The sequence below is a fragment of the Miscanthus floridulus genome, chromosome 3, assembly GCF_019320115.1.
Source record: "Miscanthus floridulus cultivar M001 chromosome 3, ASM1932011v1, whole genome shotgun sequence".
NCBI lineage: Eukaryota > Viridiplantae > Streptophyta > Magnoliopsida > Poales > Poaceae > Miscanthus > Miscanthus floridulus.
In genome coordinates, this window is record NC_089582.1 from 71,171,750 (window position 1) to 71,188,885 (window position 17,136).

General features: G+C 44.0%; 1 protein-coding gene across 3 annotated transcripts in view; it reads right to left on the bottom strand.

Moving 5' to 3' along the window:
* Nucleotides 1–742: 742 nt before the first annotated feature.
* LOC136541776 (E3 ubiquitin-protein ligase UPL1-like) overlaps nucleotides 743–17,136 on the bottom strand; it is a 37,235-nt gene continuing 20,841 nt past the window's right edge. For all 3 annotated transcript variants that reach the window (XM_066533864.1, XM_066533865.1, XM_066533863.1), the window contains 11 exons: nucleotides 14,382–14,580; nucleotides 13,956–14,221; nucleotides 13,580–13,872; nucleotides 11,742–12,846; nucleotides 11,514–11,660; nucleotides 11,337–11,417; nucleotides 11,018–11,243; nucleotides 10,712–10,851; nucleotides 10,455–10,561; nucleotides 10,187–10,352; nucleotides 743–1,057 (listed from right to left, as the gene is read on the bottom strand). In XM_066533864.1, coding sequence (XP_066389961.1) covers nucleotides 10,250–10,352; nucleotides 10,455–10,561; nucleotides 10,712–10,851; nucleotides 11,018–11,243; nucleotides 11,337–11,417; nucleotides 11,514–11,660; nucleotides 11,742–12,846; nucleotides 13,580–13,872; nucleotides 13,956–14,221; nucleotides 14,382–14,580 — 2,667 coding nt within the window. In that variant the 3' untranslated portion in view covers nucleotides 743–1,057; nucleotides 10,187–10,249. The remainder of the gene's footprint in view (nucleotides 1,058–10,186; nucleotides 10,353–10,454; nucleotides 10,562–10,711; nucleotides 10,852–11,017; nucleotides 11,244–11,336; nucleotides 11,418–11,513; nucleotides 11,661–11,741; nucleotides 12,847–13,579; nucleotides 13,873–13,955; nucleotides 14,222–14,381; nucleotides 14,581–17,136) is intronic.

Below are 17,136 nucleotides of genomic sequence, written 5' to 3' on the forward strand. Positions count from 1 at the left end.
TGTAGTTCGAACCAACCCAGCATTGATGAAATCTACTATCACATTAAATCCCTGAATGACACGAACATTCAGGACAGTGTAATGCAGATCAAAGATTTTGGCGAACATCTAAAAACTGAAACATTCTTGCCTGAAGGGGAAGTGCTGAGTGGCATCTACTAGGGCAAGGGTTCCAAACAAGCAGGACTTATCTTGCCAGCAAAAACAAGCTCCTAGCAATGTTACCAAACAGCTTAACCAAGAAATCTTGCTCATCCTGACAAAACTGCCAAACAAGCCTCTTGCCACAGCTAACCTTTAATATGGAATTTTGCTCATCCAAGCAAGGCAAGATGCGTGAGAGAACCAAGCAGACTTGTACGGATTAATTTTAAATATATAGGAAATCCGGCTTCAGCAGCTGAAGCTCCTTTAGAAAGTTGGGTAATGTAGGTAATACTGCAGTAAAATATGATAAGTTTAGTAAAAATAAAAGAACAAATTTATAGTTATTTTGTATTTCTAGGCTTAATTCATTCATTTGAGTCAGGCTAGGAAATTTCATCTATGAGGTTTTATCGAGTCTACCAAAGAATTTCAAATTCACGTCTCTATTCTAACCGAAGAAATGATAAGTTAAATCATGGCCAAAATCCATAAATGTGATTCAAACTTAACAGAATTAGTAACCTTTCCCACCCAAGAAAATACAGAGGAATTGCTGAACATTTTTGCTCATCAGAGCCACGATAAGAACCATTGCTTCACCAGAAGGCTTATTTATTTGCAGAAATTGCACTGGTCTCCAGAATCGGAGGAAGCAGTACAAAAATCACCAGATCTGGTATAACATAGCAGTAAACGAATTTACATTCAACCTTTTAACTAGGAGGCAAAGGAAGCTAGTTATATCAGCACTCTTGCCGCAGAGCTCTACTACTGTACCCCACCCGATCGACATCCTCATCGACTATCCGGAAAATTTAGATCCCAACTTCACCATGAGCATTCCTAAAAAGATCCTTTGACCGATCTATGTTATGCATAGCATTGTGACCATCCCAATTGCCTTCAAAATCTGCAAAAAATAACCAGCAATCACACATGGAAATATCAAACAGAAGAAACAACATATTTTTCAATTGTTAATTTTCAACCACTGCAAATACAAGCTCAGATACAAAATGCTAAAGTACATGTTCCACCCAGAAGCTTAAAACTATTAATTAGCATGACACCGCAACTTCCAGGGCTGCCATCACAAATGAAAAATTATAAGCTAGCATTAACATGAATAGTGCGGTCAACATTTTAGGTCTGACCCATGTAAGATGCTGATTGCCCCCTAGGTTTACAAAATGAAAAGGTTCAACGGCTCATTTTAATATCTTAATATCAACAGATTTAAAATAGGTGTGGCATTCGTGGATTATGTCCATTATGCCAATGAAGTTGCTCGTGTTATTTCATAAGAACAGCATGCAGAAGATATCTTGCAATGCTATGTTTTAACTATGGAAAACAAATGCTGATAGTTCCCCAAAACAGGTCGAAAAAGTATAACTGGGAAAATTTCAGATGGCAACAAGTACAAACCATTGTACCAAAAGGAATGGCTGGTTACTCGTGTATAGATTATACTCCCACCATTCCATATCTATACTGTAAAGGAGCGAAGGAATTGAAACTAGTCTCACCCAAATATTTCCTACCCACCTTAATTCTTGTCCCTCGGATCTACTTTAAACTCAGATCCAACGCATCTAACTCTTCCACACTGATCTGACAAGTGGACTCAATCGGAAACTCTTTACATTTACAACTTGTTTGTCTCTTACAATGGCTTCCCACGCCTGTCTTTTCCCACCGAAAGAAATTTTACCCGCATGCCGTACACATCTCCCTTCCCGATCCACCCCCTCTGCCGCCCGTGTACACACGACTCCCCTCCTCTCATGCGGTTCTCTCTTCCTCGATCACGGATGCATATCCTTCCTTCTATCTCCCCTTGCTTTTCTTTCTTTCCCTCGCATAATTGCTCGCTCCATCCCAACTTCCTGCACTCCGGCATCGCCGCTCCCCTAAGACGTCGCACCCACCGACACGGCCGCCGGCCGCTGGGCACACGACTCCCCTCCTCTCGTGCAGTTCTCTCTTCGACCACGACGGATCCAGCAGGGCCAGGAGACGAAGCGAGTGTCGCGTGGCCCTGAGCACAACCCGGGGCGGAGGAGAGGATGGCCTGACGGCTCCACGGCTAGAGTGTGTGCCTGCGGCAGCGATCAAAGCCTTTATGCGCGGAGACACCAGCGGTACCGAGCGCAACGCACATCATGGCAGTATCCAAACTAATGGATCAACTAATCATACTTGAGGTTTCTTTAATTTGAGGATTTGCATCTTACTTAAGAGAACACGAAAATGGATCTCAAATAAGCCGATTGCTAATTGTTTCTTGATTCGGCAACAACCTTAGATATAATCTCATCTCATTGTTAAAAGTATGGACCAATTGATTTAGGCAAGAAAACTCAACTTAAACATGTTTAAAAATTAATCTAATTCTTAGGAGGTAATGCTAGACATCTTTATGCATGAAAAAAGGAACTGAAACATGAATTCTTTACTGGGCGCCCATGCGCTACAGCGACCACTACTATTCCTGAAACACACCAAATGGTATGTTATTTAGGCTTTAAGTTTCAGACATGATTTTGATGGAAATGGCAATGAGGGAAGTTCAAAAATTTCGATGGCGGGGAGAGAAGAGGTAAAATTTCCAATGGCACTGATATAATTGGCTCGAAATAAAATGTACTAGCAACTCATGTCTCTTTTGTGAATGGCAAGATTGAGTTCACCTCTATTACTGTAAGGTAGCCGTTTAACTGTATTGACTATGGTGACTGAGTGAACTACCTGCTTTTTTTTTGCTGACAAAATAAGCGCGACTACGTTTCAATTCCATTTTAGCTTCAGTCAATAGTTCATATATGGCCAATCGTTTATTTTAACCCTATGAATATACATGATCATTTTCGTGTTGGCTGCAAATTAGATTGCCACACCATCATATCCAGCTTGTTGAGAACAGTATATATGTACGTGCTAGAAAGGTAGACTTCATGCAAGATTTTTTTTTCTTTGGCTGCAAATTAGATTGCCACACCATCATATCCAGCTTGTTGAGAACAGTCCATATGTACGTGCTAGAAATGCAGACTTCATGCAAGGTACTTTTCTATTCTTTAATGGTAGACCCTTTTTCATTTCGGAGTATTTCTGTTAGCTTGTTTCGTTCAACAAAATTGGGATGCACTATTTTGTTCATGATCATTTCAATCAAGATCAATCTTGTATAAATTCTTTTGTGGTCTATCTATTTGCAGGTTTCTCAGAGTGCAAACTAAAGGCTTTGGTGTTATCCAGTTGTTTTAAAGATCAAATAATGTGGAGCTTATGTTGGGACTTATTTTTCAAAAAAAAACATGCAGGACCAGAATCTTCCCCACGAAAATGTTTCTCCTACATCTCTTGGAAGATAGATTAGAGGATCCTATGTTAGTAAAGATTTAGCCTGCTTATAAAGTAGTGTTTATATTTGGATGTATTGTTAGAAAAGCAGGCTCCAATTTGGATGCATTGTTAGAAAACAGGCTCAAAAGACGTCACTGAAATGATTATTCATGTAGTATAAATGATGTATGTTCCTTTTGGTTGTGACTTATTAATTGATGGTCCTTAATAATCTAAGTAGCAACATTGCTTTTAGCATAAGTTTTAGCTAAAGAAAATAAATATTTTTGTCAAGGTACATGGTGTATCTCATTGCACTTGTACTATATATGAAAATAAATACCAAATAAATTATTGTCACCTCTTGAAATCCTCTCACCGAAGTTGTCGTCAAGCTGTTTAGTTATTTTTTATTTTTTAAAAAAAATTAATAAAATATTGTGTACTTAATCCCTTGTGATGAATTTCTTTTAGACACGTGTTGACACGCACGTGCATATTCACTAGTTATAGGAAACAGGATACAATTTGAGAGAGTAGCAATAAACTATTTATCTCATTTGTGTAGATTATAGTACCATCACCAACATCAAAATAGTAACCTAGAATAGCACAATCATTGATATCCACTATTTTTGGGTTGCCAGTGAGGGGATCCTTGGTGCCACCAGGATTTAAATCCAACTAGGGAGAGTGATAGCAAGAAATATGTTAATTCTTTCGCCTATTTCTAATACCACAGACATGTTACGAAGCAACCAACTGCTAAATTAGGGCTTCCAAATCCAAAATACACCAAAGCCAAAAGGTCAGGGGTGAGCGACCTTACGAGGTCACGAGCAGCTCATGGAGGGTCATAGCACCAGTCATGCACCACAAACTGCCCACCTCAGCCATCTTGTATAAGAGGTTCTGAACATCTGGGTGAGTTCCTTCCTGTGCTTCCAGAAGGATGATCAGGGAATTAAGTCCTTTCCTAACTGTATTATATATTCTCTAATGGAATGGTGACCAGACTAGCGTTAGATTCTTTTTCATCTATTTGTTTCATGAGACGTGATACAACCCCATCAGTGTATAAAATAGGGTGACTGTTGTTCAGGAAGCACGTAAGTTATACCTATTGATTGTATTCAAAATACTCCCAGCGGTCCGGTTCCTAGGCGTTTGGGAGTTTTGGCAAAAGTCCAGTAAGTTTGGCATACAGGGTTTTCAATGAGCCTTAAAAGACTGATAATTAATTAGGGTCACGGCAGCCTAAGCATCTTTTACATGGCCATGTAGTTAAGCCTCCTGTTGGGCTGTAAACCATGCACTAGTAGTAATTTAAGAACAACAGCATACATGAGTGCATGCAGGCCAGGAAACGAATCCAATACAAGGCTGCCATGTGGCATGTAGAGGCCCATACGAGATCAGCCTCCGACACTGGTTTAATACGATTCCTCGGTCTCCTCACACTCCTTGGTATCTGGAATTTGAGCTTGGCGCCTTACAAACTAGACTGGAGGAAGTTAGAGGTGGAAGATATGCATTGAAGACTGTGCAAAATCAAATTTGTGAAGTATTTGTGACCGGAGTGAGTAGATTCACTAGGACAATAAACCAACCCTATTACCTTAGCATTAACTCTCCGTAAACCCACCAAGTCTGACCTGCTACCTCTTACTAACAGGGTGAGTGATAATCTTCCTGGATGGAAAGCATCACTTATGAATAAGGCCGGTCGTTTGATCTCAGTATGGGTGGTACTCACTGCTATCCCGATCTATCTTATGGTTGCCATGGATTTACCAAAATAGGTGTTAAAAGCCATTGATAGAAAAGACGAGGCTTCTTGTGGAAGGGCGGCTATTGGGGGTAACTGTCTAGTTTCATGGGAAAAGGTTCAACGCCCAATTCAGTTTGGGGGGCTAGGCATTCATAACCTTGAAACTTTGGGCTGGTCACTCCGTATCAGATGGCTGTGGGCACAGAAGACTGATGAGGAACATCTTTGGGCAGGTTTACCAGTGCAAGTCCCACGTATTGCAGAGCATTGCTCCCAACCTGATCAAGATCATTCCCAAGAGAGCCTTGAAACAACGTACAGTGGCACAAGCTTTACAGAACAGAAGTTGGGTGGCTGACACCAAGGGGGCCTTGACAATTGAAGTTTGTTGGAATACTTGCAACTCTGGGACATGATTGACAATTTTGATCTTCAACAGGACACTTCCGATCAGCACCAATGGAGACTTACACGATCAGGCTCTTACTTTAGCAAATCAGGCTATGTGGCATTTTTCACAGGGACCATCAAATTTGCACCTTGGAAGCGAATCTGGAAATCTCGGGCCCCTCTTCATTGCAAATTCTTCGTCTGGCTCGCGATCAAGAATCGCTGCTGGACGGCTGCAAAGCAAGGGCTTCCATCCCTCGTGTGATCAGGCTGATGAAACAATCCAGCATATCCTGATTGGTTGTGTGCAATGTTATCAGGACGGCTGGTCGAGCCTGGTCGCCTGGGGACCGTCCAGGACGTCCAGGACGATTAATCGACCCTGGACGAGTCCCCTGGTCATATGGGGACTGATATATACCATATATATATATATATATATATATATATATATATATATATATATATATATATATATATATATATATATATATATATATATATTATATATATTTTGCTAGGGCCTTCTCAACAAGAGATGCAACATCTGGAGCAGCTGAGGATGCTGAACCAGCAGCAGCTGAGCCTGATGCAACTGAGGAGGCTGGAGCAGAACCAACTTCTCCTTGAACATCGGCCTCAGGCATGTACACTTCCACCTGCGCACCCGCTGGATCTGCAGGCCTGTGCGCCTGCAGCAGCAGCCGCAAGGAAGAGAGGGAGGGCAGCTGGAAGGGAGGAGCAGCTGGGAACCGGAAGGGAGGAGAGGAGGAGAGGGAGCTGCAGAACTGCAGCAATGGAGGCGGCTGCTGCAGCCGCACGGGAGAGGTGAGAAGAGTGCGTGTGTTATGCTGACTTCTGAGTGAGTGAGGGGTAGGAAAGAAGAGAAACCCTAATGGGCTTGGGCCAAAACATAAGATAGCTAGCTAGGCCCAAACTCTGAGATGCAGCCCACTCTCTGGCTGGACGACCATATAACCTGGACAGACGATTAATCGCGTCTGGACGACAACTAATCGGACGACCAGGTTTCTGGACGGTCTGGCCGAGTCGGAGGCCCTGGTCGAGTAGCTAAGACCGTCCAGGACGGTTAGTCGCGACTAATTGCGATTAATCGGACGTCCTGATAACACTGGTTGTGTGTTTGCAAGGCAGGTTTGGACAGCTATCTTTTCTGTGTTGGGATTGCTTCCTTTTGCACCACAACCAGAAGAGTCCCATTTTAGTAGCTGGTGGAGCAAGACAATCAAGGCGGTTCCAGAGGAGATAAAGAAAGGCCTTAACTAACTCATTATCTTAGTTGCTTGGGATATCTGGAAACATAGGAATGACTCTGTTTATGAGAGAGGTAGTCCCTGCATTCAAAAGGTTGTACTTGTAGTCTATGAATGTAATCTGTGGTATTGGGCTGGTGCTAAGGCATTACAACAGCTCCTTTGTAGGTCATTGCCACCGGCTGCTTAGGCTCCAGATGGCATTTTTTGTCGTGTTTTTTTTCTTTGCAGCGAGTGCTGCTGTTAGCCATGTATTAGGTGTGGCCTAAGGAATTGGCTTTGCCTCTCCTTTGGGTTTTTTTTCTTTTTTTGTCTCTACTTAATGAAATGGCACGCAATTCTCCTGCCTAGTTTGAGAAAAAAAAATAAACCAACCCTAGAACCTGGCCTGAACAGAAACCAGACAGACTCTGTTCACATCAAAACTAATCAGATATGTATAGCACAGCTGGCCATAGGAAGATGTGCCTCCATGGACCTAGCAGGCCACACATAATAACATGCATAATTTTATGCTAACCGGGTCATCTCCTAGTTCGTGTGGCAGACTAGCAGCTACAAGCAAACAAGTCATAACAGTCCTATTTAGTGTTGGAATCTACAACCACCTAAAAAACGTCGAAGGGTTTCGTCGACCGGCCCTTGGTGCACGCGCCTGCAATAAAAAAGCCACGCCAACATGTGGGCCCCTCCGCCAGCCACATCCGTCCGCAGCACGGCTTTCCCCTCTCATCCAATTTCTTTGTGCGCGTCCATCCTGGGCCGAGCGTTGCCTTCGCGCGCGTGTGCAAGCAGCAGCGGCACCGCGCCGAACACCAGCCAAGCGGGCCATTCTTTGCTCGATGCAGATGTTATCATGACATCATGCTTACGTCATATACCTTCGTTTCCTTGGAAAAAAATCAAGAATACACTACCAATACTAAAAAGCAATGCGCAGGAGGCACAGCTCGCCTCACACGCAAGCCGTAAGTGGCTTGCCCTGCTAGCAGTGGAACCCACTCAAACAACAAAGGAGCATTTCCAAATGCTTTTGTAAGCGTAATTAAATTAATTATTAAATAATTAGATCATTTACATGTATACTGCAGGAGTAAACTATAAGAGAAATTATTATTGATTTTCTTTCAGGATTTTTGGAGAACTTATGTAATGCTTGGGTTTCTAGAGCAAACCAGATATGCCATGACAGATGATGGTCTTTTGATTTAGTTTTTGACTTTTAAGAAAATTAAATGATAAAGATCATGAAATGTGCTTTGTATTTTCTATGTAATGAGATTTGTAGATTTTTAATTCGTTTATCTAAGCCACAGGCCAAGTGCGTCGTTGTCGACGTGTGGACAAAAGTTCGTGACCCGGTGCAACGGACGGGCATATATCTAGTATAAGTGAATTGCCCACCTCTCCCATCAAAAGCTTTTGGGTTGAACTGGTCGGTGCATGCAACTTAATATGGTATCAAAGCCAGAGGTCTCGAGTTCGAATCCTGGTTAGCGCAATTAAATAAAATAATTGCTACTCGCTCCTATTCCACGTCTGAGACCTGAGGGAGCCTCCACGTGAGGGGGGGTGTTGGAATATAAGTAAATTGTCCACCTCTCCCATCAGCTTAAGATTTTGAGTTGAACTAGTCGGTGCATGCAACTTAATATTTAGTTACTAGTTTGATAATTGATTTGGTCTATTTTGATGTGAAGCTACACTATCTATAGATGGTAGTTTAAAGTCAATTCAGCATATTATCTTAACATTGCTATTTCAATAGTAATCTGTTGTTAGAAAATTGTTGGCCCAGCTTCCCAATGGATTTGAAACCTTGCAATAATGAAAGCGTAAGTTGACCAATTACTAATATATTGCACGTATCTAGCACAAAAACTATCCTCTTCTTTTTGGTCCAGGATTTTATAAACAACCAACAGGCGGAGCAAGTCTTCAGAAAACTGAATACCAATGTTTTCAGATCGTATTATCGAGGCTAGTCGTATGACCACCGATAAGTCGATAAGGGACGATTAGTCGTCGATAAGGGACGATTAGTCGGTCCTAATCGGTCTAATCGGCTAGTCGGACATTTAGTCGTCCTTGTGCCTAGATGGCCTGATCGACCATGTATATACTATATATATTATGATGTAAATATATGTAAACATGGCAGAGGAGGCAGAGTGGTGGCTCATCTTGATGCTGCGGACGCCGGCGAGAGGCGCGGACGGAGCTGCAGACTAGAAGGTCGGAGGAGGAGGAGGTGGCGAGCTGGTTCAGGCCGTGGAGTGCCCTCTGCTCTACCGCCCACTGTGCCTCGCGCTCGCCCTTGCCGCAGTCCTTGTTCGTGAACGCCGTCCGCGCGAGACAGGGGAGGAGACAGGCGAGGTGGCGCTCGGGGTCGTGCTCCAGGAGCTTGCTCTCGTAGATCGTCCGCACCCTGGCGCTTGACCGACGGAGCTGCGCCGCTGCAGACGGAGCTGCGCCGGCGGACGGAGCTGCGCCGCTGCGGACAGAGCTGCAGGCCGCGGACGAGCTGCGCCGGCGGACGGAGCTGCGCCGCTGTGGACGGAGCTGCAGGCCGCGGACAGAGCAGCGCCGGCAAGGGAGCTGCAGGCCACGGACGGAGCTGCGCCGGCGAGGGAGCTGCAGGCCGCGGACGGAGCTGCGCCGCTGCGGACGGAGCTACGAGAGAGAGCAGAGCCAGAGCGAGAGAGAAATGTGCCGTGTGCGGCGGCTGCAGCCAGCTCCTTCACTCGTCAGTCGTCACTCAGACACTCACTCTTATCTTACCCTAATGGGCCAGCTATTAGGTGGGCCGAATTCTTTAGCTGGGCCGAATTCTTTAGCTGAATATACTGGCCCAACTAGTTGTCATGTGTGTCTGATCGGATGACTAATCGTGATTAGTCGCAACTTATCGGACGATAAGGTTTCTAATCGGTCCAAACTAATCGAGGACCCTTATCGAGCACCTTTTTACGATAAGGACGACTAATCACGATTAATCGTGATTAGTCGTCCGATCTGTAATCACTGCTGAATACCACTAAGAACCATGTGGTAAACTCAGGGTTTCTATACCAGCTCTTTAAATAAAGCAACAAAAAATCCTGAGTAGTTTTCAATTGCATTGAAGGAAACAATATCAATTGGGACCAGTTAGATTTGTAATACCGAAAATAGAAGCTTGAAGTGTTGTGAAATAAGACATACAGAGTGCGTATAATTAATATAAGATGTGGCAAAGAAATAATCACTTCCATACCTGTACATGTCAAGCAGAAAACCAATGACCCAGTGCAGTCTTTACAACCTCCTTAGGAACCAATCAACCAAAGCCGAAACCTTCACTAGCTTCATGAATGGCAAGCAGCAGTCGTTCTTCTAATTGCTCCTTTGAGGTATATTCCGGTAAATCCAACTGATTAAAGCTGTGTATTCAATGTGCACTCATAATTACTAAACGAGCAGACAGTAGCATAATAAAGAGGTACAAAAGTGGAAGGCAGTAAATGAACGTATTGATAAGTTACCAGGTATGAGCAGATGGAAGTCGGTCTGGAGCTCCATACGCCTTGTGAATCTGAAATCTCTGGGGGCCAGAAATACCTTGTAGCGCTTTGAAACCCTCCAATGGTACCTATACAAATAAATTCCATGTGTGTTATTGAATGAAGTTTTAGAGCAATATAAACTGTTCAAGATTTATGAGACTTTTTAGATGAAACTACAGTTTCACTGTAGTCTTATTTTAAAATGCATCAAAATTAAGAATGAAGCAGCTTTTGACCTTAGATGTTCCGGTAACAAACTGCAGTAGTCTCGCCATGTCTTCCTTGCTGAATGCTTTAACAACTTCCCAGAACCACTGGATGACAGGAGATGCAGCTGAATATCCTATATATTCCGTGTTAACCTTCAGATCATCCACTGCAAGGAAAAAAAATACAATAAGATACAACAACAAAGACTTTAAGTCCCAAACAAGTTGGGGTAGGCTTATGCAAGGAAGACATGGCGAGACAATAAGATGAAAGGAAATAATAACTTATGCAATAAGATGATGAATTACTCCAGACAGATGAAATCCACTCACGGTCAATTTCAGGAAGACCACTGATCAGCAGCTCAAGTTCTTTATCATTGAATAGCGATATTAGATCCCTTGGAACTAACTCTGTGAAGCCTTCAAGGAAACCATTAATTTGAGGACGAATTGCAGTGGTCAGTATATGTTCCGCTACAAGGTCAACATATTCTTGCTTTGTTTCCTCAGTAACCCTGATGTTTCTTCCACCCGGTTTTAGCTCATAATCCGTAACCTGAATTGAAAAGTTATTAAACTGCACAACTAAGATTAAAGTTGATGCAAGCAGAAAAGGTTTCAGCTAAAAACCATGATGGCTTTTCAATACCTCAGTCTTCTCGTAGAGAATATGCTTTTCCTCATCAGGATCCATGCTGAATGTTAAATCGGGAAGGTCACTTACATCATTCTGTTCAAAAAAGGCATGATTAAGGAACTGCATAGATCCACAAATAAATTAATTAATAAATTAATAAATAAGAAACTGCAGAAGATGAACCCAAACCTCCAGCATCCACTTCAAATTCTTGTAGTAATCAGGATCAATAGCCTCTATATCATGATATGTTACTTTAGCACCTAAGATATGTTTGTAAAATGAACGGGTAAAGTGGACATCCAACAATTGGCCATCAAATAATGCTTTAGCAACCTGTGCAAACAACTAGGTCTCAGAAAAAGGGAAAACAAATGAAGCAGTATTGAACTATTGTGGATAGTGTCAAGAAATTACCACTCGACCAACAAACTTGAAGTAAGAAAGGTGCTCCGTTTGAAAAACAGAGTTAGGATTAGGCTGGAAAGTCGCGTTGTTTCCAACTGTAGTGAAGAGAAGAGCTCCTTTGTCAAAAATAACTCTAGAGAGCAGTTGGTACCATTCCCTAGTTAGTCCTCCAGCATCTATGCCCTCTTCCCCTTGAAATTGCACAGTCAAGCGACCTTTGAGATCCTGGGTACGACGTAATCTCAACTGATTATATGAGTCCTCCAAAACATAAGCCCTGCGAACACTAATGCGTAGAGGAGCTGAAAGAAGCTGATCATGCTGCTGTCTGATCCGCGACCGGAAGTAAGCACGTTTGTTGTCAAAATCTATCAGCCTTGGCACTTTCAACATCATAGAAAGTGACTTCTCCAGTAAGCTTGGATTTTGTCGAATGAAAACATTGAGTAGCCGTCGATGCTTTTCTGCAACCCTTATAAAAGAAACATTGCAGATCCCACCAGTCTTCAGTGATGGTGAAGATGAACTTCCAGCAGATTCTTTTACTTCGGGGGCAGTAACACTGTAATCTGATTGTGTAACTGGTTGATTTGTTTGAAGCTTCTCGCATAGGACAAAGAATGATTCTATGAACGGCAACAAGCGTTGAGTGCCTGGAGGAAGCGATGATGAACCAGAGGATGAAGCACCAACTTCTAAAGCATCCATCAATGGGGCATGGGAAGCGAGTGATGAATTGTGTACAAATTTTGCCTCTGTGGCACTTATACAATCACTTAACTCTTGCCACAAAGGTTCAAGACCGACATTCAGATCCCACAAAATAGACTGCTCTTCCTGTCGTAAATCTTTTTCATATCTACTATCCATCACACCCGAAGTCAGTGTAGATAGGACTTGCAGTACCCGCAAGATCGCAGCTCCAGCCATAGAGCAAGTACTGAGCCCAAGCATTTGAGTGTTCTTCAGTGTTACAAGCTCCTCAACTGCTGAAGAACTTAAACTCTGAGCAACACCAGCTAACTCAATGGAAAAGAATTTCCGATGCGATGCTGCAACACTAGTCAATTGTTTCACCACCTCCGCAGCAAGTGAGTACACTTTATCTGGAAGACTGAATATTTCAACAAGAAAATATAAGCATATTTGTCTAAAGCTCTGAAAAGAGGACATTTTTCAAATATCTAAACTATGAACTAAGAATGAATTTTCCACATATCACACATCAGATTTACACCCAAACAATAACTTTTCTCTGAGTATTCCAGCAGTAAAAGGTATAATTAATATAAAGCATATCAATTAGTTGCAAATTACTGCACATGGACAAGTTTTGCTGCATACATTAATCTAAAAAACAAATGGTGTCCACTGTTAAGGATACAAGAAACAAATTTCACAAGAGATGGAATGGAAAACAATGTGTCCTTAAAGTAACATTCTAATTGGATCATCAAAGCTAAGAAACAAATATACAGAAGGTAAGAAACTTCCTATGATGCTTGATTATCTTATCTACAGTGACGCATCTTGATTACGCACTGATCAGCCTTGGGTTCACCTTCATTCTACCTAATTGGGCAACCTTCTCTCCACTCTACCTAGTTGAGAGTTTGTAAGGAATTTTTGGTATGTGAACCTTCTTCCCAACCCATTGCCCTCACAGACTCTCAGCCCAAAATATACTTTCCTGGGCTCACCTTGAAAATGATCAGTTGAGAAGAAAAAAGCAGCTGTAGCATTCAGCAGGAAATACATGAAAACTCTAAGCATTTATAGTAAATCATCATTTGTGCACGCTATGCAAAATTAAGTAAATAAAATAGAAGGGTAAGGCAAACACTAACCCCTCAAGTGCAAGAATATTGCATAGATTATGTAACTCAGCATCAGGAAGCTGAGTAAGGATTTCATGCACATTATCATTCTGTTTAGCACAAGATGGTGGGACATCAACATCTCTGCTTTGGTTATTATCCGGGATATGACCTTGTTCCAGAGTAGATGGTTCCACCTGTGTTTGAGATGGTGTCCCATCAACTAATTCAATATCTGAACTGTTAGTTATCTGTGCAGAGTGAGGTGGACAATCAATTTGGGATGCAGCATTGTTAACAACTACTTCCAGCAAACACATCACCTGGAGCACAAAATTAAAAGGTATGAGAAATATTTTAAGTGAACAAAAAACTAACATACACTAAAACAAGTGCTGATAAATACCTGCTCAAGATATACGCGACTCCGCAGAAATAAGGGTTTATTTAGAAGCTTAAGAAACAATAGAATAGGTGTATAACCCTCTGAAGATGGTTGCAGCATGTTCAGCGTTGAACTTTTTTGAGATGTCTCTTTATTGTGCTGTAATGTCAAACAGTTTGAACTAGCTGAAGGATTGAAATGGATCAAAAGATCCGCAACAGATGGATGGTTAGAAGCAAGATATGTCAGGATTTCAAGAAGTCGCCGTGTTACAAGTGGAGGTAGACCTGGAGAGATGAAGTGCAAGCATATAAGGTGGCTTAAGTACCCAATAACATTGTTGAACAATATAACAGTGAAGAAAAAAGGATGATAATACAGAGAGTATTAGGGAGCCAAAGGTTATAAAACAAATTACAAAAGGAGATAAAATAGAGAGAATACTACCATTTGCAGAGTAAGGTTGTGCGTAAACAATGTTCCACTGACATCCATGTAATCTATATGTAGCCATGCAATCAGATACGCTAAGCCCCTCAGATTCAGGTTTAATCATGTTGAGCAGATGGCCAACCAAGGTAACACGTGTGACACTATGTGCGCATAAATTGAACATAAGCCTTTGAAGAAGGCCTTTGCTGAGTGGCTGCAAAATTGTGGAATAGTTAAGCAGTTTAGCTGAAGGAAATATGGGAAAAGCATGTGACAATTAGCAACATTTTCAAGTCGTCTTTATTGATAATAAGGAGAAGCAAGTGACAATTAGCAACATTTTCAAGTCGTCTTATTGATGTCTTATTTGCAAAAGCTATTTTTGTGCATGCCCACTAAAATTCTGACCAGGGACTGATTTTGCATAACAATCAAAAATAAATTTACATTGAAAATAAAGGAACAGGACAAATATTACCAATCAAAAATATGCATAGCTTAAGAGCTTCCTGGATGTCCACACAATAAAAAATATGCATAGCTTCCAATAATATGCTATTGTCCATAGATGAGACACATATATAGGTTTATACCTACTGATAGATATATTAGGCAAGTGTATATTAGCCAAGTATATAATAGGCAACGGCACAAATCAGTGTGATTAGCACCTGCTATGTAAAGCATGTACATGCCTGTTATACCCTGCCATATTGGCTATATATATGAATGTCACCCCCCATGTTGGGTGTGTGGTGTTTCCCATTTCTCTGTCATTCTACATGGTATCATAGACCGCGCGATCAATCTGATCCCGGACCTTCTGCTTCCGCCCCTTTCTCCTCTCCACCTTTCCCCGCCGGCTGACCTCTGCAGCCGCCGTCCACACCATGTCTGTCACCGCCGACGGCTCACCGCCGGCTGTGCTCGTCCACCCCTACACCGCCGTCAATGTGAAGACTCACATCCCGGTGGTTCTGGAGATGAAGAATCCCAACTTCACCAAGTGGGCTTCCTTCTTCAAGTCTCTGTGTGGGAAATTCGGTCTCCTCCCACACATCAGTGAGTCTGCTGACCCCCCCGCCAACGATCCATCGTGGCCCATTGCTGAGTGCACTGTCCGCGGTTGGATCCTCAACACCGTCGACGACTCGGTTCTTGATCTCGCCATCACCGACGAGAACCAAACCGCCCGCGAGCTGTGGGTGGAAATTGAAGCCCTGTTCCGCTCCAACCGCGCACCCCGGGCCGTCTTCCTGCTTGAGGAGTTTCACTCCCTCAAGCAGGGCGACTCGACGATCGACGAGTACTGCCAGAAGATCAAGGTCAAGGCCGCCGCCCTCCGGGATGTCGGCGAAACCATCGATGACAAGCAGCTCGTCCTCAGTCTCCTCCGCGGCCTCAATCCGCGCTTCAGCGCCACCGCCGACGACATCGCCAACGCCACCGCGCTGCCCTCCTTTCCCAAGGCGCGCGAGATGCTCTCCCTCAAGGAACTGCGCCTCGCCAACGATGAGAAGACCACGGCGGCCTCCGCTTTGGTAGCCGCCTCCGGCTCTAGCTGCACCTCTGCCGAGTGCCATTCCTCCACTTCCAGCGCTCCCTCTGCCCCTTCCAAGGGTCCAGGGGGCGGCAAGAAAGGCAAGGGCGGCGGCAAGAAAGGCAAGGGCGGCAAGAAGGGTCCCTGGCGCGGCCAGGGTGGTGGCTGGCAGCAGGGCGGCGGCGGCGGCTGGCAGCAGGGCGGCGGTGGCGGTCAGCAACACGGGGGCAACCGCCCCATGGTGCCCTGGTTCTGCTACACCCCCTGGGCCCCCCAGGGCGGTCCTCCTCCACATGGCGACTGGCTGCAGGGCCCTCGCCCTGGCTGGCAGCACCCCAATGCCCAGGGCGGGCGTCACCAGGGGCTCATGGGCACCAACCCGCAGGCGCACTTCGCTGCACCTCCACCAACACCGATGTGGGATCAAGCCGGCCTCATTGCCGCCTTGAACCAAATGGCGCTCCAGAACTCTGGCTGGGTCATGGACTCCGGCGCCACCTCCCACATGCACAACTCGGATGGTATACTTCTATCTCGTCATCCCTCCTCCTCTTCTTCCATCACTGTCGGCAACGGGCATCAGTTGCCTGTGTCCTGTTCTGGTCACTCCACTTTACCTGGCCGCACCTCCCCCTTCTCTCTTCGCAATGTTCTTGTTGTCCCCTCCTTAGTGCGCAACTTACTTTCAGTTCGCCAATTCACTCGTGACAACCATTGCACTATCGAATTTGACGCGTTTGGTTTCTCTGTTAAGGACCTGCAGACCCGACGCGTGATTCTTCGCTCCAATAGCTCCGACGGCCTCTACACCGTCCCCGCCACGCCACAGGCCAACCTCGCCACCTCCACTGACCTATGGCACCATCGTCTTGGTCATCCAGGGGCTGCCACTCTAGATTTGCTTAGGAACAATAATTCCATTTCCTGTAATAAATCAGCTCCTACTTTATGTCATCCATGTCAACTTGGCAAGCATGTGCGGCTGCCCTTCGGTAATTCCAGTTCAGTTTCATCTCTCCCCTTTGAGCTTGTACACTGTGATGTTTGGACGTCCCCGGTCGCTAGCATTTCTGGTGCGCAGTACTATCTTGTCATCCTAGATGATTTCACACATTATTGCTGGACGTTCCCCCTCGTCCGCAAATCTGAGGTAGCCACTCACATCATCAATTTTTGCGCCTACGTCCACACACAGTTTAGCCTTCCTGTCAAGGCTGTACAAGCTGATAA